The sequence below is a fragment of the Erythranthe guttata genome, chromosome 8 (genome assembly GCF_056151865.1).
Source record: "Erythranthe guttata isolate IM_541 chromosome 8, IM_541, whole genome shotgun sequence".
Taxonomy (NCBI): Eukaryota; Viridiplantae; Streptophyta; class Magnoliopsida; order Lamiales; family Phrymaceae; genus Erythranthe; species Erythranthe guttata.
In genome coordinates, this window is record NC_142540.1 from 19,743,501 (window position 1) to 19,769,820 (window position 26,320).

Sequence of the window (26,320 nt, forward strand, 5' to 3'; positions counted from 1 at the left end):
GACAATTAATTCGAGAAAAAAAAAAAAAATTACCAATTAATATAGTATAAATTGGTATTTAGTGTCGAGAGAAGGGAAATCTCCATGTAGAAATCCGACGGAGGCGGCGACAAGGTGGGGGAGGCGCCGCCGCCAATTGTACCAAGCGTCGATGTGGTGGTGTTCGACGAGGGGGAGACGATCTCCAACATCGGCGGAGGAGGGCCTCCTGCAACGGATTTCGGCCGGCGGCGTTTGAAGAATTAAAAAATTGTTGACTCCGACGGCAGCGGTTTACAGATCTGGAGAAGAAGGAAAAAGAAAAAAAAAGAAAGAAAGAACGTGAGATGAACGAGAGAATGGAAGAAAGAGAGCGAGAACAGAGAAAAAATAGCGAGAGAATGGGAGAGAGAGAAATAAAATTGTATTAGGTTAAAACCCTAACACATAAGGGCACTTTAGTCTTGTCATAGATGGTAAGGGGGGTTTCACTAATTTAGATTGGGATATGGGTTATTGGAAAAGTCTTTAAAGTCAATTGGGTTTAGTTCAAAATATTTTCCAAATAAGGGGTGTATTGCATATTTCCCCTAAAATTAAATGCACACAAATCTCACACCTACCATTTGAGTAAAACTTCAATTTACAGAAGAGTGTTTCATTTCTCATTTCTCGAAACTCGACTCAATCGGTCGGCTCTGTATTTCTTTCTCTCCTTTGTATGGCAGCTCGATTGTTGGCTTATCAGGTGGCTGATCTCTGCCTAGGCAAGCCGCCGCTCCGCTCCCTGTCTTCCTCCGCCACCGTCGCCGACGCCCTCGCCGCCGTCAAGTCGTCGGACGAGAATTTCGTCGCCGTCTGGAGCTGCGACCACTCGGCGAAGAGGAATCTGGAGTGCGTGTGCGTGGGGAAAGTGTGTATGGTTGACGTCATTTGCTTTCTCTGCAGAGACGAGAATTTGTCTTCTCCTGGCTTGGCTCTGAGGTCTCCCGTCTCCGCTTTGCTGTCGAACGCTAATGGCCTCGTCCGACACGTGGCACCTTCTTCCAGGTACTGCAATTCTCTCTCTCTCTCTCTCTCTAAATTTGGTTGATTTTGAGGTTTTTTGAAGCTTCGATAATGGAGGTGTAGTAGTATCCATGAATAGATTGTTCACATATGGAATGGTGCTGATTTTGCGTTAATTACCCTAATTTGCCACAATTGAAGCTTAATTGGGGGGGGAAAAGAGAGGGAAAACAGAATTTCTTCGTTTTGAAAATTAATTGAAAAAAATTAATCACTCGAGGATCTAAATTCAGAAGGTTCAATAAATTAAAAAAATATGGTGATTTCACTGTTCCTAACTTGCAGTAATATTCAATTGGAATTGGAATAACAGTACGGTTATTTCTATGCTACGCCCGGTGAAGACTATGCCGGGTGATTTTTTTATCGTTGATGTACACACACCAATGTGGGTGTGTGTTTGTGTGTATATGAATGGTGTATTCAATGTTTCTAGTCTTGTTTCCCCAAATAACATAACGTAACGGAAATTGTTTTTTTTTTTATTCTGTTTTTTGCGAAATTGCAGCTTAATAGAAGCCATTGATCTGCTTCTTGAAGGTGCTCAGAATCTGGTGGTGCCTATAAAGTCGAGCACCACCATCAATTCGAAGAGAAAGCATCTCCAGAAATCAATCAGCCCCACCATTCACAATGGCCAAGAATTCTGCTGGCTAACTCAAGAAGACGTGATCCGATTCCTCCTCAGCTCGATCGGACTGTTCTCCCCCATACCAGCGCGATCCATTGACTCACTCAACATCATAAGCAACGAGTTCTTGGCTGTGGAATACCACTGCCCCGCCATGTCAGCGATCGGTGCCATTTCCTGCTCGCTCTCCGACCAGACCGCTGTGGCGGTGGTGGACGATGAAGGCACTTTGATCGGAGAAATTTCGCCGCTCACTTTAGCGTGCTGCGACGAGACTGTGGGTGCTGCAATCTTGACCTTGTCCGCCGGAGATTTGATGGCCTACATTGACTGCGGTGGCCCCCCCGAGGATATCGTGGGCCTAGTGGAGGCGAGGCTGAAGGAGAGGAATTTGGAGGGCATGCTTAGGGAGTTTATGATTGTCGATTCGTATGGTTCAAATTCTTCCTCCTCGTCCGATGAGGAGGCGGCGGGAGGAGGAGCGGCAGTGTCAAGAGGGCAATATCGTAAATTTACGAGCTTTTCGAGGAGGGCGGAGGCGATTGTGTGCCGCCGGTGGAGTTCGTTGGTGGCGGTGATGGTACAGGCGATCGCCCACCGTGTGAACTATGTTTGGGTGGTGGAGGAGGACGGCGGTGTGGCTGGGATTGTGACTTTTGCCGGTATGTTGGAAGTTTTTCGGGAAAATTTGGAGTCTTTGATGTGATCAACTCTTATAAATAGAGATGAGTAGTGTCTATTGGAGTATCTAATCTGTAGTTACTGGTGGAGAGAGAGTGGTAAACTCTTTTTCCATTTTTATCCAGTGATGAAAGATGGGAACATATTTGTGCATATGAGCCTGTACTTTGTTGATGATTTTAGAACTGCTTTGCTTCGTGAAATAATTTTATATTTATAACTAAGTTTATAAGCTGTTACGAAAGAGCTTATAAGATGTTTATTTAAGAGTTTATCAAATTCTGTCTATTCCTATATGAATATTTTCATTCTGAATTCAAAAAAATGATTTTTTATTTTTTTCGATTTTTTCTGGTAACATAATTTAATTGATTTGCGATCGAATTAGAATATAATATCATTACGAAGTTTATATTACAAGTGACTTGAAAAAAAATGAAAATTTCGAATTCTACCGATTTCATCAGATTTTTTTGTTGTTTTGAAACAAGTCTCTTCATTATGATTTTCTAGTCACGATTCTTTCTCAAAAACATTAGTTATTGTAAGAGGCTGATAAGTTTGTTACATCTTATTTTTAGAATTAATCTATAATGTGTTTGAATAATGAGATTATAAGCTATTTTTACTTATTACAAGATCTTAAATAAAAATGTGGATAGAGATACTTCTTAAAAATTATCGTAAAAGCTCACCAACAACTTATTTATCAAACTTTAAAACAGTTTATAAGTTATAAAACATTTTATAAACTTTTTTTAACAAACTTATAACTTTTGCCAAAAACTATCTATCTCGGCTAAAAAAAAAAAAAAAAAAAAAAAAAAGGAAAAGAAAGGGCAGCCCTATAAAAGCACACACATCTCAGCTATTTTCAATTTACAGAGCCTTAATCGTCGCTCCCTCACTTCCTCCACCGCCACCGCCGCCGCCGCGCCATTAATTCATCGGAAGATAATTTCTCGCGTGGGAAAAGTGCGTGCGCTGGAATCAATTTGCTATTTCGCAGAGAAGAGAGAAATCCAAAGTACTGTGTGAACAGAATTACTACTATGATCGAGCCAGAAATCGAGATACACGAAGAACAGGCGGCGGCGGCGGAAGACGAAGACGAAGAGGAAGAGGAATACGTTATGCTCGATTTGAGCAGCATCTCCAACCACATTCGAATCCCGCCGAACGCCCCATACGTACTCTCCGTATGATTTTTCAACCTCTCTCATCAAATTTATGCTTTCGAAAATCGAAATGATTAGCACTAACAAGATTTTTAAGATTATCGCTTAATTGAATTTAGTGTGTGTGTTAATTTAATTGATTGTTTGAAGGAATAATTAATTGCAGGGTTTGGATACGCTCAACCCGATTCTGATCATAGATAACAATATTAAGCTGGTATGTTTAATCACTGTATAATATTTCTTCTGTAATTTTGATTTTATTTTTCTCTGTTTTTAATTAGGGTTTGTGTATGATCAATTAACAAGGGTTTTTCAATTTGTTTTTTTTATTAATATAGTATTGGATTAATTTGTGGCAATCAAGTGAATGAGGTTTGCCTATTTGCAGTGCTTTGATTAAATCCTCCACTATCATAAAACATCTAGGTCGGTAAATTACGACCACCCCTGAGTTAATGTCAAATTACTAAAAAATCCCTCATGTTTGGGTAATTACAATCACTTCCATCAATTATGAATCTTCTTGTACGTCCACCCTTATTGCGTCAAATTCAACATAATCTTCTAGATTCCGTGGAATGTTTTCTAGTTTGTACTCATTTTGTGCAAAAATGCAGTTTCTGATGATGCACCACAATCTGTTAGTTACAAGCCAAGAGGCACATTTTATAATCATCTTATATCAAAATTTAGAGCTCGAATGGGTAAAATGGGTACAAAGTGGAGAATATCCGTATAATTTAGAAGATTCACTAAATTTGACACTACCGCAGAGGTGGATATGTAAGAAGATTCATAGTTGATAGTTGATGGGTGGTTGTAATTATTCAAACATGAAGGGTTTTTTCGTAATTTGACCTGACCTCGGGGGTGGAGGTCGTAATTTACCCAAACATCTAAACGGACTAAAACAGAGACTGCACCTTTTTTATATTCGTATTTATATATGATCGTGAAATACGTTAAGTGTTTGTTCATGTTAAGTGATGCAGATTATCTTATCGTTATTTTAATTGTAGATTTAGTAACATACGGTGTTCTTTATCAGATTGGAGAGTACAAAGAAACATTTGGGACCTGCCTTGTTTTCAATGAAAGTGGTAAGGAACCCAATCTTAACTTGTTGTAAGAAGCTAGTGGTCGAAATTATTCACCTATTTAACTTCCCCTATATAATTTGTTCTTCCATTGTTTTTTCGTCTACCTGAATTTTGATGATCAATCTACCAAAAAATCGATAGTCTAAATAAATTCATACTCGAAACTGGACGCCTTGACGTTCTTTTGACCCCTTTTATATGTTAGTTTTTTGGTTGAGCAAAAGCATGGTGTAATGCATCAAACGGAAACATAAAACTGTCGATGTTTTTTTTTTTTAATAACTTTTACAGATTGGTCTTTGTTAATGCATCGAGTTCACCAATGAAACTGAAATATCCGTTTTATAAAGATGGGCTTCGATTATTTTCTAATATTGTCTTTTCCTGCTCGTACCATTGAGACACTACGAAGAAATTGAAACGACACGAGTTTTCCATTTTTCGGATTTGATTAATCCATTGTGTGAACATTTTATATCGTTTTTGTTAGCGAATGGAATCCAATTTTGACGTATATGATTTCTTTCACAGAAGTGGATCCTATCGATAAGGAACAGGCAGGGCCATCTGACCCGAAGCAAACCCCGGTCAAGAAGGTCAATCCAATAGCAAGTCTCGATAAGATTCTCAAGTTCAGATTATTCATGGAGGCTGAGAATAGAGATGTTGGGGCAGATAAGCAAGCAAATAATCCATCTTGATGTACTACATGAAATGACCTTTTTACCCTCTTACTTTATAGGATTGGTATTAATAGGATACGAGTTTTTCTCTCAGCAAGGTTTTGTTTACGTGTCGAAATTTGGGTTATCGTTTCAGGCATATACACGTTGTTTGGATGCATTGAGTAAGATTCGAATTGCTTATAGATATGCAAAAGTTCTGCACAAAACTAATTGGGAGGCATATGCAAAATGATCAAATGAAATATTCATTAAAACTAACTTCCAAGAATTGTACAAAATCTGGCAATTCATTTTTGTTTACAACAACAAAAGTTAAACCCTGTAAAACACACACACACACACAGACACACACACACACACACAACCGACCCAAATACATCGAGAATTCTTAAGTTTACAATGGATCGAGGTTAAAATGAATACTATGATACATTATATGAATTTGATTATATATTATATAACCCCCACACGAAACATGAAAACTGGAAGCAAAAAGAAGAACGGTTCTTTTCAAATTCAGCTTATCGATAATATGAAACTCGAGCTGTGGTAAAAAGTGCAAACGCTTCACTTCTCGACAATTCTCTCCTTCAAATAGCTCAGGATCCCTTTTGTTCCTCGGTCCAATATTGCTCTTCGAATGCTGCATAATCGATTGAAAAACCAAACAGACGTTATTTCAGAATAAGCATTTTACGTTTTTCAGTGTCTTCATTTCTGACTTGGAGAGTGTATTTTTGTAAGTATTTATGATGTACAGAGATCAACATGTATTCGATTTTGTCTAGGTATGCAACAATATGGATAATTTATCAAGGCAATAACATCTATCTACTTGTAATGGTTTTTACGAACTCGATAGGCCTTATTGGTGTTTAACATTTAATTGAGAGTACCTTCTCAATGGGTTTCCTTCAAGTTTCAACACCTGCAGACTGGGTTCAAGCAAACCCTGCAAAAATAAGACGATGAAGCGACCAATTAAGCATAACAGCAAAAAATAACTTACGAATGAGAAAAATCGTAAGGCAAAATATATCTACAGAAACAGGGATCTTTATTCTTTAGCAATTTAAACTCTCTTGTCTTATATGTTTTCAGTTGAAACATGCCTAAGTCGAAGAAAGCAGCAACTTCGACTAATTCACCTAAAGAACATCAACTACTTGGCAATTTATAGCGCTCAGTATAATAAGATTAAATTATTTATTCATCGAACAAGGAAAAACTAAATTTTCAAGTTATTGGACATGCAGAAAAAAAGTTAATTCTTCGTCCAACAAATGGTAAACAATAGTAAGTATTAAAGAACGAAAGGGGAGTTGTGACAAACCAGATTTGGTGGAAGAGAAGAAATATTGTTGTCTGACAGGTTAAGCTCTGTAAGAGAAGTAAGATCCTTGAAGTTCTGCAGGGCGAAGGAAAAATACGGTCAGTATAAATTTATGGACTTTCTACCCGTAGAGTGCAGCATATAAAAAATCGTTAAACTTTGAGTCAAAGCCCATTCATTGAGGGAATTGACCTCTGGAATTGATTGAAGGGAATTTTGGCTCAAATCAAGAATCCGCAACTGCTGTAAAGTCAATATCTCCAACGGGAAAGCTGATATTTGCATCCGCCTGCCCAATCATGTACGAAAAGTGAATTTCATGCACGATAATCAAGTCTGTAAGACCTACCGTAACCCTACGAACGAACCTCAGGTAAAGCTCCTGCAACTCTGGTAAGCTTGAAAATGATGGGTTTTCGGGTAAAGAGCCTGTAGTGCCACTTAGATCCAGAATCTGGAGCTTGGAAACAGCTTGAAATCCATCTGATGGGATCTGTATAAAAGGAACTGGATCGTCAGAAGTATGAATATATACGCAAAAAGTTACATACGAAGAGCATGCAAGATAAAAGCTGTGGCCCGATTTTCTTTTGATATTTTGAGGAACCACATGCATGAATATGCTCGGGAAAAGAATCACGATATCCATCACATGATTGTACAAATCGACCGACTAAAAGCTCATATTGACAAGTTTGTGTAGAACTGTTCGAGTATGGAATTAAAGCGTAGATCCAATTGGCACATTGTTTTGGCGAGGGAGGCAAATAATCGTTTATATGTAGATTTGTAGATTTGACTGAAGCAATTTTCAATTTTGACCAAAGGTATTCATGTATTTACTATTCAGAAAGAATTTCCCTCGACAAATGTTTAAAATTATATTCACCTTTTTTAATGGATTACCATCCAGTTTCAAGCACAAAAGTTTGGTGAGGCAAGCCAAAACTGCAGCAGGCCATTCTTTTATTTTGTTCTTGGACAAAATCAAAGCCTGCAATTCAAATGTGTTTGTTGAGTAATTAATCACATGAATTTCTAAGTAACACCAAATACAAAGAAAACTGTGAGCACTTCTGCGGAAATCATAATAAATAAATAAAAAATAATAATAAACAAAAGATAAAACTTTATGATCCGGAATTCTTGTAAGGAGTGGGGAGCCTTCACAGTAATCTCGATACTCGAAGAATATTAACCACCAGATTACTGGCTACTACATTCAGCAAACAAAAACAAATGCCTCTCGAGAAAAGATTATCCATAAATCATCTTGATGGATTGTCAAACTCAACTAATTATGTTGGAGTTTTAAACAACAAGGACACGGCGAACGATGCATACTGCAAGATTAGAACCACCTTTGCATGGAAAGGAGACCTTTATGCTAGGAAAAAGACCATGCAATCTTCGTACTGTTTACCTCAAGGGAGACGCAAGATTGAAGCTCGGAAGGTAAGTCTTCAATCGAATTCCCTGAGAGATTGACTTTCGTAATGCTGCTCGACTTCCATACTTCTGATGGGACAGCTGTCAGGCCCATCCGAACTAAAGAAAGTTCCTGAAAAGTAATAATGTTGGAGATACTAAAACCCTTGGGAAGTAGACAAATAACAAAATCAGATTTAATTAGATTTTCTATCAAGATATACACTTTAATAGGGACCGCGTATTTGCATGCTGATGTCTGTCGTGTGAGATTTAGTTACGTCGTTATTTAGACGCGCGTAATCACTTATATCCCAGTGAACTTACCTTTGAAGAGAGAGATGACCGAGTAGCCATGCTGACAAAATCCTCTTTCACAGGAGTGGTTGCTACAGACTCTACATGCAAAATAATTCATCTAGATAAATGCTCAGATATCAAACACGCCAACTTGGAGCGCATTGAAATTTCGAAAGGGAAATACGGCAATTAGAGTCGGAAACAATTCGAAACTTAGGGTTGCACGATGCAAGTTAGTCAAATGTTGTCTCGTGAAAAACCAAGAAACCAGGTTCACCTTCATTTGCCGGGACTCTACTTCGGAGATACTTCAGTAGAGCAGGTGTCGGTCCATTTACCAAGGTGCTGAATAGGAATAAATTATTTAGTTAACTACTGAAGAAACACAAATTATGCTAAATAAGAAAAGGGGGAAGAAAAGGAATTGGTTCAGACCTCCGAAGTGTTCGCAGCGGATTACCAGTGAGTAAAAGTTTCCGCAATGTTGACATCAAGCCTAGATATGACATCTTAGCTCACATTAGCTTTTACATACGTTTAAACATAATTAGAGTGGAAAGGAAAACAGTGGCCACTTAAGCGATAAGATTTAGCTAAGTTGATGGAGAGTACAGAGCCCAGGTCGTAGTCCAGAAATTAAGGAAATTTGGCAGACGATAAATATAAAGTTGGTCTCTTCGTCATTATTATTTGGAAATAAGATGCTAATCATTACCGATCTCAGGAGGCAAGCCAGACAGGGAATTATTAGACAGGTCAAGAATTGAAAGACGCAAGCTGCACGCCTCCACGGGATATTCTTTCAACTGCATCCACAAAGAGACAATTGACAGAAGAACACAACTTAATAGACGAGATTGCCAAGATGAAAGAAGTAAAGAATCGGATTAAATTTTATACAACACTGGAGAGTCTCGAACGGGCACCTGGTTTGACTGAAGATCAAATGTCCCCAGCTGAGTCAACGATCCAATTTCTGCAGGCAATGAAGACAGTGCATTGTTCCTGTAATGAAATGAAACCAAGAAAAGAAAAAAATATGGATATATATTTGGATACCGAAAGGGCAATAGAGGGATAGCCGATAGCCGGTATCGAGAGCTACCAAATCATACATAAATTGACGAAGAAATTGAACTGACCCCATGTAAAACTCTAGAAGGGACGTGCAGGTTTTTATTGATGACGGGATCGCTGAAATTCCTGCCGAATATAAACTACATAAGATGATGCATAAATGAATACCCAGTAATAAGTGAACAAATAACGGATATCAAAACGGGAATCACTCACTGTTTTGGTGAAGGTCAAGCCTAATTAAACGCGAAAGGCACCCAATACTCTCTGGCATACTGCTTAGTAAATTTTTAGCTTTAAGAAATTAAAAGTAGAAACACTTTAGAAATTTATCGAGTGCAAGAAACTATAATAAAATTATAAACGTGTTTTTACATGCGTTGAGTTCCATTAGCATGGTGCACGATGCAATGAAATTATTAGACAGCATTTCCACCTTGTTTCCCTGTCAATAAGACGAATAACAAGATTAAAACCCATAAGTTATTTATCTTAATTGACATTATCATAAAAATACTTCTGCTAATATTTTCCTTACCTCTATATCCAATTTCGTTAATTTTGAACAATTCGCTAACTCTTCTGGCAAACTGGAAATTTTATTATTCGATGCCTACGAAAAATCAGCAAAAAGCTCTATTAGAAAAGGCATATGCCTCGTAAATTGGTATCAAAAGGGACACAAATAAACTTTTTGAGGTTCATCTAGCGAAGATGCATCACAACAATATATACCTTAAGCTCTGCTAAATTTAAGCAACGTCCAAGGGAATTAGGAAGGAAGCTCAATTTGTTATTCGAACAATCAAACCTGTCAACAAGAAAACGAGTCAAAACCTTCTGCCTAAGCATCAACACACCTCGTATATCTAATCAAACGATAATACCCTGTATAATAAATACGATTTCTTTATTCTTTCCGTCTGCACATTCGCTTTCCTCATTAAAATCATTTTACCTAAAGCATTAAAAATAGCATGTGAAAGTATTACGAGCACATACTTCACCAGAGAAGCTGCCGATCCAATTTCTTCGGGGATTTCCTCTAACGAATTAAACGAGACATCAAGTGATTTCAGCATTTGAAGCCTGCAATCGAGATTAAATAAATTTCAATTTCAAATCTCCGTTTCTCAGCTCAAATGTAAATTAATTTCATATAATTTTCATACTCTCCAATAGCTGCCGGGAGGCGCGTGAGCTTATTATGGCAAACATTCAGCACAACTAATAAAGGCAAATTTTTCAAATCTTCCTTCAGCGATTCAATTTCATTATGAGCTAGAATCAGCTTCTGCAGCTCCACAGCCTGCAATTACCCCACACGAACACCAATAAATTTCACACGTGCAAAACGAGATTATCGTGTGTAATTAGTATCGACGACAAAAATAAATAAAAATAAAAAATTAAGTAAAATTACCTCCCACCATTTCTCATCGCCGCCGATGGCGTCCATACTTTTGTAAACCTCATCGGGCACTTCGCTGTAATCAGTAATTATATAATACAGGAAAACATGAGTGAATCTTCGTGTTTCGTATATACAATGCAGCAAATTAAAATTTAAAAAATAAAAAAATGAGATGCATTTTCAGCGGTGAAATCGGAGTTTGCGTAATCTCGCCTGAGGGAGCGATTGGAGAGGTTGAGAGAACCAGAGGCGCGTGCAGCTTTAAGGACTCGATCCATGGCGGATTTGGTCTCCTCTTCGGAGATCGGATGATTAAATTAGATTGATCATTTGGTTTTGTTTGGAGTTAAGCTACCAATTAACAAATCTCACTGTTTTCCGCTTGAAGATGATGATACAGGTTCAATCGCCTTCGGCTCTTTCTCCTGCAGTTGTCTGCAGTTTCAGTATCGCGTTTGACGAACGCGATTTTTCGTATGCTTTTCTTTTTTTGTTTTTAAATGGAAAAAGCGATTTCGGGCCCAAATAAAATAGTGGGACTAAAATTACGACTATTCATCTCACGGGGAATATAAGACCATCTAATTTTAATCGGACTCCTTCGACCCTATACCCGGTCATAAATACCGGATGGATCTTCTGCCGCTACGTGTTACTTTTTATATTTTGTAATATACTCCCCTACTAGGGTTTATCTTTAGGGGTTTTAGAAAGAAAAAAAAAAAAAAAGGACACGTGGCAGCAGAAGACCCACACGGTGTTTACCACCGGGTGTAGGGTCAAAGGAGCCTTTTAATCGCTATATCTTACTAACTATGTTCAAGAGCCCATTCTACACAGTCGATTTTGGAGACAATTTAACGGTAATTAAGTAGCACTTAACTCCTTTATAGTTTGGACATTTTGCACATGACCCCATTATGGTATGAAATTAGACACATAATCCATCGAGGTTTGATGGAGGTAGCTTCAGTTACATTTCTCATCCACTTTAATGGCAAGTGAAGCTCACTCTCCAAAATATTTAAAATAGAGAGTGAGTGTAGAAAAATGTCAAACTAATTCTTATAAAAGACCAAAATATCCAATTGCTTACTATTTTTCTTTTCTTTTTAAATTATTCTTCTATTTGGATTAAATTGAAATGATATTTTTCGAACAGTTTATCATTTGATTCGAAATTCAAGAAATTAATTTTAATTTTAGCATTTGATTTTTTTTAAATTTAATTCTCATTTCAACTTTAGAGAAATGTTTTTTAGATTTTTCCAAAAGAATAAAACAAATTCAAGACTTTGTTTCTTAAAAAAATAAATTGGATAACAGTTATAATATAATATATTATATAAAAAATAGTAAATCATAATACTCATAATTAATAATAATATTAAAGGTTTGAAATATGTAGAATTATTTTACAGAATTATAATTGAACAAAGAAATTGATAGGTCATAAATTTATATCGAGTTTAATTATTTTATATTTGATTTGTAGCATATGAGATTTTAAAATTGATTTCTAAAAATGAATAGATTGTCAACCATTCAATAACTAGTATTATATAACTTTTGTGCTATAAAATAAAAAAAAAACATAATAATATATTATATTTTTCATTTTACAAAAAAATTGCATTAAACTTTTCATTTTATATACTAGTTATTTTTAAATTAAAAGAGAAATTTTAACTTGATATATGGTTACAACTTGGCTAAACTGTAGGGATAATTTAGTCTTTTTCAGTTTTCTGTTAATGGAGTGCAAAATGTCCAAATAATAAGAGGTTAAGAGGGTGTTTGGCTAAGCTTATAAGTAGGGCTGTGCGTTGGTTGGTTTGGTTAAAAACCAGGCATAAAACCAACCCAACTCATCCAACCAACTTTGGTAAATATTGGAAACCGTTATCGACCCAACTTACATGGGTTGGGTGATGGTTGAAAACCAATTTAATGGGTTGGTTGGTGGTTTGGTTGATGGGTCATCCATCTAAATATTTTTTAATTTTTTTTTAATATTTTATTACTTGTTACAACGCTATATCTTTTATAAATTAAATGCGACTAGTTCAATAATATTCAAATAAAAGATTCAAAACATTACGGGCATATATATTGCAATTAAACATAAATAATTCAACAAATAATAATCGTCCAAATATTTAGACTGTATGTCTTAAAATTAAAATAGTTCAAATTAGATAATTAGGTTAGATTTATTGCTTTTAGAATTTTGGTCAATATTAAACAATTTAATAAATGTGATATAAAATAGAAATTTGAAATTAAAAATATTAAATTTTAATTAAAATTAATAAATAATAAATTAATGAATAAAGTTGGTTGGCCGATATTAACCGACTAACCAACTTTTTAGCATATTAGAAACCATTATCGACCCAACTATACATGGGTTGGTTGACATTATCGACCCAACTTAAATGGGTCGGTTGATGGTTGATTAACCATCACAAATTGTGGATCGAAAATGGGTTGGTTGATGGTTAAAACCGATCCATGCACAGCCCTACTTATAAGATGTTAAAAGGAGCTTATAAGATGTTTTAGAGCTTATAAGCTCTTCCAAAGTGTTTGGTAATTTTTTTAAAAAAGATCTTATTTTTTTAAAAAATAAGCTGTTGGAGAGCAAATAAGATCTTTTTAAAAAAGTACCTCTACCCCACCTTTTTATTTAAGATCTTATTATGAGTAAAAATAGGAAATAAGCTAATTATCCAAACACTCTAAAAATTAATCTAAAAAATAAGACGTAACAGCTTATCAGCTCTTAAAACATCTTATCAGACGTAGGAGCTTATCAGCTGTTTAAAATAAGCTTACCCAAACACCCTCTAAGTTCTATTTACCCATGATTTAACTAATATATAACTAAATTAAACCAAATTATAGAAAAAGCAAATTAAGGAGCAAGTAAACAATTAACACGGACATTAATCAAATTAAAAAGGATTAGGATTTTATTTTTTCCTTTGTCTCTCGTATTCCTACGCAATTCAATCAAGAACAAAGCTGCTTAAGTTTATGCACTTAATAAAATAAATAGAAGAAATAATCCAAAATCAATTTTGGATTGATATTAAGACGGTAAAGTCCGAATTGAGAAAATGTATGAGATACAAGTTGAGTTGAGAAAATGTATGAGATGAGTTGTGGCCTCCAGAGAGAGAGGATAGAAATATTGAACTTCATAAAATTTGCTTGAATATTTTTTCTCCAATTTGCTATTATTTCTTTATTTACAACATTTTCGCTTCTCTTGGAACATCTATTCTTCTTTTTAGACTATGCACATAGCCCCCTGGAACCCCATCCCAAACCCATGAATTTCTAATTTCATAGTAAAGATCTCCTTTGTCATACCCAATTCAGCTCATCTTACAACAACTTAGAGCCTTACTACTACTTCTTTTTATAATTTAATTGATTGATTTACAAATAAAATTATACTCATATTTATACTATCCACCTCTCTAATGGATGTGGTGGACTAATTTAATCAATACGACCTGAATTACTCTCTAGAGCAACACATATATGTTATAGGTACATTATATCCTATAAAGTTCCTAAAAAGAATTTACAACTTGGTTTTAAGAAAAAATAAAAAAGATCTGATATATTTATATTTCATCTAAACTTCTATTAATTTTCTACATTGATTGAGAATCCTTTTATTATCTAAGTAAGTGTGACAAGTTTGTGAGTTGACTTTTATTGTTTCAACTTCACCTAACAAGCCCATGATTTAAGACTTCAAGTATTTCATGAGTAGCTGTAAAAAAAACATTATTTATATGTATATATATATATATATATATATATATATATATATATATATATATATAACATCAAATATTTTTCTTAATTTATCTAAAATAATATTACAATAGTTTTATATGAGTTTATTTAGATAATAAATCTAGTCATATTGGACTTGAAATTTTATTTTATTATTGCAAAAGGAACAGGTGTTTATGAGAAATTGGAGGCCTTAGGCAAGTTTTATGAATTTGTGAAAATGGCCCCCTATTTTTATTGTATAATGTACACATTAATTTATTCTAACGAACACAACTGGACAATAATTTTTTGATTAACAGTGAAAATTTTTGGAGAAAATATTGACGAAGTTAAAGTAAATCAAAAGTCTACGGGTCAGACACATAACCTTGATTTTTTTTTAAAATATTCATTAAAATATTGTTGAATAAGTAAATATACATAACATAGAAAATAGTCGACCGGAGAGAGTTATTGCTTTTATTTTGGAGAGGTTCAAAAAATATAATACACCTTTATTGACTTATATACCAAAATAAATGATGCGACATTTGTTGTATAATAATTCTAAGGACATTGAACATGCATTTAGTGTACCTAACTACTAATTAATTAGTGGTTGAGGAAATTGTGCAATGGCTTTTTTTCTCTCATTAGTGGCATGTGAAGTAAATAAATGCCGGCAATATGTCGGGCCGGGCCGACCCGTTTGGCTCCGGACTGAATCAACAGTGGTTGAATCTTTGATTTTGCTGGTACACTGCAGCTATCATCAATTTTTAATACTGATTTGATTCATTTCTAAATTCTGCTCAATCTTGATATTCGGTTCGGTATTTTTTGGAATCCCGTTATTCGATACGGTGTATACCGTATCCTATCGAATATCGAAATATTTAATAAATATTTATTTTTTTCTTTTATTTTAAATTATTTAAGGCTATAACAAATTATAAAATACATTTGGATTGATATATTTTTGCAAATGTTCACAAACTAGCCTCTATTGATTACCAATTTTTGTTATTAGGGTGGATTATTGAAATTTGAATATTAAATTCAGAATTAATTTGTTTATATATATATTTTTACATTTTTTAGAATATTAAAATTATAATTTTGGTACCGAAAAAATTGAATTTATACGGCAAAAATCGTACATAACCCAACAGTTATGTGCAATAAACGGTACAAATTTTCGAAGTACTGAAATTTCGGGACGAGATTACCGAATGAACATCCTCTAATGTAACAAATCCAATAACTCAAACAAAAATAAGTAGTTGGATTTAGTTTAGTTAATTGCACCGGCCAAGTAATTAATCCAAGTTCAAAGTCCAAGATTATCCATTATTACTTTACTTAATTACTATTTTACCCTAATCTTTGACTTTGAATTTTTGCACTTGTTAATCTTGAAATACATAACTTTAGACCTATGTCTATCATTGTGATTGTGACACATCAATCCTAATCAACATTATTTGGTCCAAAATCATGTAAGAGGAAATCTGTTAAAATAAATAATTATTTGACATGTTGGTGACTATGTGTGTTATTTCGATATAAATACTAAATCGCATCAAAATATTGTTAGAATTTGATTTTTTTTACTAATAATTTTAGTTAATAAACAATAAATTATAGTGTAAAAATAACAATATAAATTGCAGATCCGATTTGATGCAATATTTTTAATTGTTGAATTTATTAATCGTCTATTTGGATCCACGTTGTATTCATTTAGTTTGGTTTTTCATTATTAAAAGTTTAAAACAATAACTTAATAATCTTACTTGGTGGTTAAATTGTACTACATAGTATATATTTTACATACACTAATGTAGCTAACATAGGATCCCGGCGTTTCTTAAATCCTTATTATATTATTCATAAATTTTCGTGTATAACTTTCGCCCAAGAATTGTTTTAGCCCATATATTCTCCGGGACATAAAACAATAGTTTCGCTAGCGACTATATATAACTCGCAAATCATGTGAGATATATAAATTATTTTAAGTTTATTATAAAAAAAAAAAAACCGTTTGTTTGGGAAATTACAGCCACCCCCTCCTTTTAAATATTTTTATATAAAATTTATGTAATTCGGTTATTTATCGAACAAATCGTATATTCAGTTCGGTAAACGGTATGAAATGTTGGCGTACCGAAATTTCGGTTTAGTTTTACCGAATTAACATCCCTAAATTTACCTCTGGAGGGGTCTTTTCGTAAGATAATACATAGTTGAGGGGGTGGCTGCAGTTATCCAAACAAGAGGGGATTTTTCGTAATTTGACCATAACTCAGAGGTGGCCGTAATTTGCCATATTTTAAATAACAAACAAAACAAATCAACAAGTAACAAATTACAGTTAAACATCTATAAATTAATAAAATCAGACTAACAAAATTCTATTAATTTAACTAAATATTAAATTACCGAGCTAATAATTTAATACATTTTTTGTCGAGTTAGAACTATAAAAATTTATTATTTAAAGGAGATTATTAATATATCGAGTGCAATGGAGGGTCTACTATTTAATGTTATTATTTATATAATTTATTAATTAATTATTATTAATAATAATTTATTTATGGAAAAAACCTTACAGCAGCAAACTGGCAACTGGTGGAAATGCTGGCAAGAAGACGACGTCGTACGCGCACAAACGCCACCTCTTACTAAATCCCTGTGAGCTGTCCCATTCTTTTCGGAGAAGAAGAAGAAAAAAGAAAAAAAATAAATAAAAAATTGTTGCCGGTGCAGACAGAGCTCCGTCAATTTCGCACACTCCCCCTGAAACCACAAATCACACACTCTCATCACTCAAACATATACATACATATATTTAGTGCACACACACACACAGAAATCAGATTGGTAAGAAGTTTCTTGAAGCTGCTGTTCTTAGTTCAGAAGAATTTATTCTCTTGTCAATCAAGAAAATACTCGGATTAAAAAAAACCCATTTTCCGAGGTAGTAATTAGTTCTGTTTGCATTTTTTTTTTTCTGAGGAATATCTGAAAAAGAAAAGGGAAAAAAAATGTTTCTTGATTATTGAACTTCTCCACCAAAATGGGTTATTACCCAATGATTACCCGTACGAGGTAGTTGCAGAGATTACCCAAAGGTGGAGGATTTATAGTTTGTGGAGTTTGTAAAGATTCAATTTTTATGTAAAGATTCAATTTTTAATTAGCAAGAATGTCTGAATCGGAGAATGGGAAAGAGCTTAGGTCACTGGCCTTAACACCGACATGGTCCGTTGCTACTGTACTAACCGTATTCGTCGCCGTTTCGTTGCTCGTCGAGCGCTCGATTCACCGCTTGGGTAATGTGAGTCGCTTTCCCTTGTTCTTCATATTCGATTTTGGTTTCAATTTTGAGTGTAACATTTGAATTTAACTCCAACAAGAAGAAACAAAAAAACAATAAAGTTATGTTCTTTAGTTTGTTTTTAGGATATGGCAAATTACGGTCACTGTCGCCCCGGAGGTAAGATTAAATTACGAAAAACTCCCTCATGTTTGGGCAATTACAATTACTTCTCGACTGTGTATCGTGTTACACGTCCACCTTTACTGTGTAAAATTTACCTATTGAAGGAAGGGGTTTTTTCGTAAGACAATACATAGTCGAGGGGTGGTTGTAATTACCTAAATAAGAGTGGTTTTTTCGTAATTTGATCTTATCCCGGAGAGGTGGCCGTAATTTGCCCTTTAAATTACAAAACCCCCCTCGTGTTTGGGTAATTACAATCATCCCTCAACTATGTATTGTTCTTACGGCGTCAATTTTACCTATTGAAGGAAGGGATTTTTCGTAAGACAATACATAGTTGAGAGGTGGTTGTAATTACCAAAATTAGAGGGGTCTTTTTGTAATTTAATCTTACCTCGGAGAGGTGGCCGCAATTTGCCGTTTAGGTAAGATCAAATTACGAAAAACTCCATGTTTGGGTAATTACAATCACCCTCAACTATGTATTGTTCTCACGGTGTCAAATTTACCTATTGAAGGAAGGGGTTTTTCGTAAGACAATACAATACATAGTTGAGAGGTGGTTCTAATTACCAAAATTAGAGGGGTTTTTTCGTAATTTGATCTTACATCAGGGAGGGAGGTGGCCGTAATTTGGCCTTTAGGATATGATGTTAGATTTTCAGACAAAAGATAATTTTACTTCATCTTCTTGCATAACATAAATAAGCAGTTTTAAACTATAATATGATTCCCGATTTCAAATGACTTATGTAACTAACTAACAAATGCATTAAACAAAAAAAAAAAGGGTTGTGCATTTTCTTGAGATGCTGATGTCATATTCCGCGAGCTTACGCTTTTCCGACCATTTGACAGTGGTTGAAGAAAACCGATAGAAAACCTTTGGTTGCAGCTATGGAGAAAATGAAGGAAGGTAATATAATATCTGTTACATTACGCAAACACGTTCGACTCTTTTTTTAGACTCTTACGCCTCACTTTTGTTTTCGTCGTAACTTTTTTCTCTACAGAATTGATGCTTCTTGGATTCATCTCTCTCCTCCTCACAGCAACTTCGAGTATTATATCCAATATTTGCATACCCTCGAAATTTTACGACAGCACATTTTCTCCGTGTACGAAAAAAGACGTCGACGAAGAAAGAGAAAATAGTAATTCAAATAGTCGTCGACTTTTGATGACCTTCTTCGGTTTCGGTTCTCAATCGCATAGGCGGGTTTTGAATGTGCTGAACCAAAATACCTGCCGAGAGGCGAGTAATTTAATTCAAAATGCGAACTTGGCGTTTTCTTGATTTATTATCATGGGGTTTAAGTTGTTCGTATCGGAGTAATTCTTTGGTAATTTAATTAATAATTTATGTGATTGAATTATTTCCGTGCAGAATTACGAGCCCTTTGTGTCGTACGAAGGACTCGAGCAACTCCATAGATTCATATTTGTTATGGCAATTACTCACATTTCTTACAGCTGCTTAACTATGTTGCTTGCGATTGTTAAGGTAATATTTTTTTATTCGATTATTCAATTTTTTTTATTTGCAACTATTTTTTTGCAATATTGGTTTGACGTGAAATTATCGCCTCGATTTTGTTATTTGCTATATTTTTTTCAAGGGCATGTCGAAAAGAATTCTATATCATTCGTCTCGATACGTGTTTTTTACTTATTTGTGGTAAAACAATTATCGCAGATACACAGTTGGAGAGTATGGGAAGACGAGGCTCAAATGGACAGACATAATTCATTAAGTGGTAATTCCTCGGAGAGTTTGTTTATACCGATTTTTTTTTTTAATTTATTAACAAGTCAGTAAATAAAATACAACAATAATTTTATCGGTTGCAGAAATTACGAGAGCGCTGACATTTCAAAGACAATCGACTTTTGTCAGAGTTCACACATCGAGCCCTATGGATCGGAACAGCTTTCTTGTTTGGGTGGTGGGTCCCACTTCAAATTTCACGCAAATTTTCAGAAAATAACGATTTCTAGATGTTCGATAATCTAGTTATTCGATATACTACGAATGAAGATTCTTGAATTTATTTTTTTCTTTATTAGGTACTATCATTTTTATATTCCACATTCATTCTAATTAGATACTACGGTTTTAAATATATACGCAGACTTGCTTCTTCCGGCAGTTTGGGCGTTCGGTGGTCCGTGCCGATTATCTTACCCTTCGCCAGGGGTTTATTACGGTATATATATATATATATATATATATATATATATATATATATATATATATATATATATATATATATATATATATATATATATATATATATACATATACATACATCTGTAAACATGCAACTTCATTATATCATTTTCTATAAAAATTATTTTCCTTGAAAAAAAATCAATTAATTACTTTTGTTTTCTTATTTACGGCAGAACCACAACCTCACATCAAAATACGATTTTCACAGCTATATGATTCGATCGATGGAGGAAGAGTTTCAAAGGATAGTTGGTGTTAGGTAACGAAAATCTAATTTGTTAAAATTGTCGATAGCATAATAAGAAGCTTAACTTATTTCGATTTTATCTAAAGTGCAAATTCGGTAGCAAAAAAATATGGTTTTCTTGGAAGCTTTATATTTATATGTTTTCCGTTTTTCGATGAATATTTACAGCGCTCCGCTCTGGGGATTCGTTGTAGCTTTTATGCTGTTTAATGTAAAAGGTAAGCTAGTTTTTAATCAACTTTCATTATTTTTCATCTAACTTTTTTTAAGGAAATAATGAAAGAATCATGGGTAAATTACGAAAACCCCCCTCATGTTTGGGTAATTACAACCACCCATCATCTATAAAAAAAACCACCCATCATCTATAAATCTTCTTACACGTCCACTTTTATGGTGTAAAATTCAACAGAATCTTCGAGATTCCGTGGAATGTTTTCTAGTTTGTACTCGTTTTGTGCAAAAATGCATTTTCCGATGCACTGCAATCTTATATATACAAAAGCCAAGAGACAGTCTTATGATCTTCTTATTTCAAAATGTGGAGGAGAAAACGGGTGCAAATTGGAGAATATTCTACATAATCTAGAATATTCCACTCAATTTGACACTGCAAGGGTGTACGTGTAAGAAAATTCCTAGTTGAGGGATTGATTGTAATTACGCAAACATGAGTTTTTTTTTTTCTTCGTAATTTGACCTTACCTCTGGGGTGACCGTAATTTACCCAAGAAGTATATATGTTTGACTTGCTAATCTGTGGAATTTATCGACTTCGTAATTTGCAGGATCTAATCTCTATTTCTGGATTGCACTTATTCCCGTCACCGTAAGTGTCATAATCGGAATCATATAACTAGCGAGGGAGAGAGTAAAAAATTGAAAATAAAAATTAGGAGAGTATTTTTTTTCAGTTGATGCAATTTTTATTTATTTATATTTTTTTTCGTTTGCAGCTTGTTCTACTTGTGGGCACGAAACTGCAACATGTTATAGCAACATTAGCATTAGAGAGTGCGGGAATAACCGGGAGCTTTTCCGGACCTAAATTTAGACCCCGAGACGAACTTTTTTGGTTCGATAAACCCGAATTATTGTTAACATTAATTCATTTCGTCCTTTTCCAGGTTGCCAATTTCAAATATAATTTTAATTTAATAATACTCGTACCCCGGATATGTATTTTATACTAACACTAATCTTTCTATTTCAACAGAACGCGTTTGAGCTTGCTTCGTTCTTCTGGTTTTGGGTATATTTATTTCCCTCTCCCCCCGATTTTCATTTTTTTAATTCTCGAATTTACGGGAATTTTTCTAACATAGGTTTGCCTTTCCAATTACAGTGGCAATTTGGGTACGGTTCTTGCTTCATAAAGAACCATTCCCTTGTGTATTTTCGGTTAATTGTCGGGTAAGTATAATTATCTCGTCTTTGTTAAGACAAAAGAAAATCGTATACTATGTTCGGTACTAGAAAATGCTAAAAGAATTGTATTACTTTTCTAGGTTTGCGGGACAATTTTTATGCAGCTACAGCACATTGCCACTCTACGCACTCGTTACTCAGGTACGAACATACTAACTAACACATGTCGTAAAACTATAATTTCATCTTCGATTTATATAATACTTATAAGGCCTCGTTTGGCTAATACGATAAACCATGATTCATTAAATTGAGACCTTGTAAGATTACAAATAACTAGGTCTTGGCTTAATTTCTTTGTGGCAACCAAACGAGGCCTAGTTATATTCATTTATACATTCTATTAGGGTTGAAAACCGGACCGATTGGATCGGAATTAGCACTTTCGGAAAATTTCTAGTTTTTTCGGAAGTGAAAAAACTAATTCCAATTCCGTTCCAAAAAATCGGGAAAATAGGATAGGAATCGGAATCGGCGCAATTCAGAATTTTCATTTTTTTTAGTCGCGTATAATATAAAATACATAATAGTATTGTTATAGAGTACTTGTAATTTTCGAAAAAAAAAACCGGAATTTTCGGAAATTAAAACCGGGTAAAAAATTGGACTCTAATGTGAATCCCAATTCCATTAAGAAAATCTGAAATCGGAACTTTCGGAATTCGAAATGAAAAATATTGTTCCAGAATCGGAAATATTCAGATCAAAATCGGCCGGAATTCGAAAATTTGCGACCGAATTTTCTTTAATATATTTCTTTTTATATATACAGATGGGAACAAATTATAAAGCAGCTCTAATCCCGCAAAGAATACGAGAAACAATCCACGGATGGGGAAAAGCAGCTAGAAGACGAAGAAGAAGACTAGGCATTTTCGCCGACGATTCGACTATTCACACAGACACGAGCACCGTCATATCAGTCGAGGAATACAATGACGACACTAATGAGTTGACCGATAGTCCTCGATTTTCGCTTCAATCACGGTCGCAAATCGAGCTTCAGCCGACTTTTACTAATGCCGCCGCTAGTGATCACTCTCTGCCGCCATCAACGGCGGTGGTGGCTAATGAAACCTCGAGCCGAATAGGTACGCCTCTTCTCCGGCCGTATGATTCGATTTCTTCGCCGGTTTCTCTGAGGATTCCCCCGGAAATGGTGCCGCGGTCTTCATCGATGCCACGTTAAAGGGTTTTTATTTTTTAGTTTTTTTATTAGAGGTATTATTAGTTGGAATATATATATATATATTTGGTAGATGGGAATTAGGTATGAGAAATGGTGAATGTTGTTGTGTAAGAAAAAAAATTTCATATACGTTACGTTGTATAAAGTGCTCGATATATTTTCAGATTCGATCGCTCGATCAAGTAGATAGAAAAAGGCGATGATTCGATGCATACACATTCAAGCAAAATCTACTCTTTCACTTACAATTACGAATATAAACACTTCAATCAACGAATATCGACATCTACTAATTTGACCGTCAGAGTACTAACTTTGGCGTTAGTCTGGATTCTGGTCAGAGCCTCTCAAGTAATCCATCGATCGGTCAACTCATGAGAAGCACCTGAAAATATATATTCAAACGTCATGGCTTTAATTCTATTGAAATAAATGAATTCAGATTATTAATCTACGTGCGTTTACCTTAAACGACACTTAATTACAAAAAAAAATCGAATAGTATTATAAATTGAAAATTTAAAAAATGACATATAGTATTTATAATTATGATTCACAAATTTGTTAATAATAATAAATCATTAGTCACGCTCACTTGGAGGATATGAAAAGACGAATTTACCCTTATATATAAAGCGCAGTCCCAACCCTCTTTCTCTCTCTCACTCTCAATTGCGCTCGTTCTTTGCGGCCCCACTCGCTTCGGACAGTGGCCACTCAGCCCTCCTCAAAAGTCAGCGGCGGCGACGACGCCCAAAACCTTCACTAACGCCGCCGTGCCTTTAACCTCCGGTACGCATCCTCCTTTTACAAGTTTTGAATTTCGTTCTATTTTTTTTTCCATGTACAGATCAGAAATGATCTTCGACCTTTATGTGTTCAATTCTATGGGTCTCTCTCTCTCTCTCTCTCTCTCTCTCTCTCTCTCTCTCTCTCTCTCTCTCTCTCTCTCTCTCTCTCTCTCTCTCTCTCTCTCCATGTTAATCAATGCCGTTGCCGGAAATTGGAAATCCCTAATTTATTTTAAAATTGTTTTAGCTTACATATGCTTAATTGTATACTTCAAGGGTAGAACATAAACCATAAATTAGAAATTAAAAATAAATAATAATAATAAATCCTGTAGAAAAAGAGAATTGGGGTAATCAACGCATAGTTTTTGTGCGGAAATGATTTTTAGGGCAAGTACATAATTTAAATGTCTATAATACGAAGTAATTTCGTTAAGGTTTTCGTATTGGGAAAATTCAATTTTGGAAATTTGTTGAATATTTATTCAATCGAAAAATTCCGATTTAACTTAATTGAGGATATACTAATACGGACACGTATTCGACTTCAGGGGATCTTCTTGACATTTAAGACGAATTCAAGGTCTCGTTGTTGCTCTGAGTTTGACGGATTATGAGATTGATGGTGATTTAAATGAATTTACCAAGTAGTTATTCAAGGTTTTCGTATTGGGAAAAGTCGATTTTGGAAATTGGTGGATAATTATTCAATTGATTAATCCGATTTAACTTATTTAACGATATACTAATTCTAATTCACACTCGTATTTAAACCTCAGGGATATCTTATTGTCATTTAAGCTGAATTCGAGGTCTCATTGTTGCTCGGGATTTGATGGAGTATGAGATTGATGGTGATTTAAATGGCGAGGTAGTTGGAAGTTCGACTAATTTCGAATCAAGAACAGAAGACAACGATATCGATAACGATAATCCAATTCTGGAAAGTTCTGCTGATGTGGCGTTTCATCAAGAACTAGAAATTAAGGTCGACGATGAAGATTCTTCAGACAGGGAATTGTTCCGACTAGACGAGTTGCAAGACGTCAATTGTTCAACTCCGACAGACGAACCCTACGTGGGCCAGGAGTTCGATTCCGAAGCAGAAGCGCATGCATTTTACAACTCTTACGCGACGAGGGTCGGTTTCGTAATCCGCGTGAGCAAGCTTTCTCGATCGAGGCGCGACGGGTCCGCCATTGGCCGAGCCCTTGTCTGTAATAAAGAGGGTTTCAGAATGCCAGATAAGCGCGAGAAGATAGTAAGGCAGAGAACCGAGACTAGGGTTGGTTGTAGAGCGATGGTTTTGGTTAGGAAAATAAATTCTGGTAAATGGATTGTGACGAAGTTTGTGAAGGAGCACGCGCATTCTCTTACACCCGGTAGAGGTCGTAAAGATTTAATTTACGATCAATACCCTAACGAGCATGATAAAATACGGGAGCTTTCGCAACAGCTGGCGATTGAGAAGAAGAAAGTCGCGACGTATAAACGGCATTTGGAAATGATCTTTGATCATATTGAAGAGCACAACGAATCTCTTGCGAAGAAGATTCAAAGCATTGTGAACAATGTTAAAGAGATGGAATCGAACGAACAACTAGGTCAAAGACATTGTTAACGCGTAATTTCGCGCGAGAGGTATGTGGAATTCTGTTGGATGGAGGAAGTTTCTAGAAGTATAATTTTGATTGATTTTTATTTTTCAGAACTTTTTACCCTCCTCGGATATGAATTTGATGATTAGAAGTCGGTTTGCATCTATCCGTTTTTTTAGTCATGTGTACATTTTTCGTAGGAATAGTGGGTGCAGAATGTGTATCGGTCGGTGTGTGCTGTCAAATTGAGAGGCTGTTAAATGTCTTGTGAAATTCGAAAATTTTGATAAATAATTATCAATTTTACTCAACAGGGGGAAAACACCTTTCTTTTACGACTGTGGTTTTCGATTTTGTTTAGTGAATTGGTTATTTTTTCGAACAAATTCATTGGAATGTGATATTATTTTGCATGGAATTCTACCGGCTCTTTTGCTTAATGATCTAAGGAATATTTTTTTATCATCGGAGTTTTGAATTATTCGTTCGCCTATTTTTCTATTATTTGGTAACTAATCCATTTTCCGGCACCTGAATATATATTATAGGGTAAATTACGGCCACTGTAATGTCGAATTACGAAAAATCCCATAATGTGTGGGTAATTACAATGACCTCTCTTAACTATGAATCTTCTTAAACACTCG

General features: G+C 34.9%; 5 protein-coding genes across 8 annotated transcripts; 4 read left to right on the forward strand and 1 right to left on the reverse strand.

The window, feature by feature from the left end:
• Window positions 1-605: 605 nt before the first annotated feature.
• On the forward strand, window positions 606-2,591 carry LOC105970451 (CBS domain-containing protein CBSX5). The gene is made up of 2 exons (XM_012995274.2): window positions 606-1,029; window positions 1,556-2,591. Exons 1-2 carry the CDS (start codon window positions 701-703, stop codon window positions 2,382-2,384), a joined length of 1,158 nt encoding a protein of 385 aa, XP_012850728.2. The 5' UTR covers window positions 606-700; the 3' UTR covers window positions 2,385-2,591.
• Window positions 2,592-3,176: 585 nt separating this feature from the next.
• LOC105970406 (Transcription factor TFIIIC, tau55-related protein) lies at window positions 3,177-5,420 on the forward strand. Its single transcript, XM_012995221.2, has 4 exons — window positions 3,177-3,558; window positions 3,704-3,754; window positions 4,589-4,640; window positions 5,172-5,420. The coding sequence occupies exons 1-4, from the start codon at window positions 3,412-3,414 to the stop codon at window positions 5,339-5,341; spliced, it is 420 nt and encodes a 139-aa protein (XP_012850675.2). The 5' UTR covers window positions 3,177-3,411; the 3' UTR covers window positions 5,342-5,420.
• Window positions 5,421-5,552: 132 nt separating this feature from the next.
• LOC105970405 (Leucine-rich repeat (LRR) family protein) lies at window positions 5,553-11,407 on the reverse strand. The gene is made up of 21 exons (XM_012995220.2): window positions 11,092-11,407; window positions 10,888-10,951; window positions 10,637-10,773; window positions 10,467-10,553; window positions 10,200-10,275; window positions 10,003-10,077; window positions 9,840-9,909; window positions 9,681-9,758; window positions 9,530-9,590; window positions 9,314-9,392; window positions 9,103-9,193; window positions 8,823-8,883; window positions 8,665-8,732; window positions 8,415-8,485; window positions 8,083-8,220; window positions 7,549-7,653; window positions 7,028-7,152; window positions 6,852-6,948; window positions 6,660-6,734; window positions 6,223-6,278; window positions 5,553-5,969 (listed from the first exon to the last, which is right to left on the reverse strand). The coding sequence occupies exons 1-21, from the start codon at window positions 11,154-11,156 to the stop codon at window positions 5,894-5,896; spliced, it is 1,755 nt and encodes a 584-aa protein (XP_012850674.2). The 5' UTR covers window positions 11,157-11,407; the 3' UTR covers window positions 5,553-5,893.
• Window positions 11,408-17,397: 5,990 nt separating this feature from the next.
• Window positions 17,398-23,513, forward strand: LOC105970309 (MLO-like protein 11). Of its 2 annotated transcripts, XM_012995118.2 has the most exons (15): window positions 17,398-18,022; window positions 19,046-19,103; window positions 19,201-19,442; window positions 19,575-19,691; window positions 19,884-19,944; window positions 20,039-20,133; window positions 20,320-20,394; window positions 20,594-20,679; window positions 20,836-20,885; window positions 21,456-21,496; window positions 21,624-21,794; window positions 21,884-21,919; window positions 22,013-22,080; window positions 22,176-22,236; window positions 22,868-23,513. In XM_012995118.2, the coding sequence occupies exons 1-15, from the start codon at window positions 17,891-17,893 to the stop codon at window positions 23,282-23,284; spliced, it is 1,710 nt and encodes a 569-aa protein (XP_012850572.2). In that variant the 5' UTR covers window positions 17,398-17,890; the 3' UTR covers window positions 23,285-23,513. The 2 variants fall into 2 exon arrangements, with proteins under 2 accessions (XP_012850572.2, XP_088678398.1); XM_088822272.1 differs by having other exon boundaries at window positions 21,884-22,080; window positions 22,868-23,452.
• A 408-nt stretch (window positions 23,514-23,921) lies between these two features.
• On the forward strand, window positions 23,922-25,984 carry LOC105970357 (Far-red impaired responsive (FAR1) family protein). Of its 3 annotated transcripts, XM_088822274.1 has the most exons (3): window positions 23,942-24,076; window positions 24,627-24,700; window positions 24,855-25,984. In XM_088822274.1, exon 3 carries the CDS (start codon window positions 24,911-24,913, stop codon window positions 25,694-25,696), a length of 786 nt encoding a protein of 261 aa, XP_088678400.1. In that variant the 5' UTR covers window positions 23,942-24,076; window positions 24,627-24,700; window positions 24,855-24,910; the 3' UTR covers window positions 25,697-25,984. The 3 variants fall into 3 exon arrangements, with proteins under 3 accessions (XP_012850619.2, XP_088678400.1, XP_088678399.1); XM_012995165.2 differs by lacking the exon at window positions 24,627-24,700 and having other exon boundaries at window positions 23,922-24,076; XM_088822273.1 differs by lacking the exons at window positions 23,942-24,076; window positions 24,627-24,700 and adding an exon at window positions 24,717-24,735.
• Window positions 25,985-26,320: the final 336 nt, after the last annotated feature.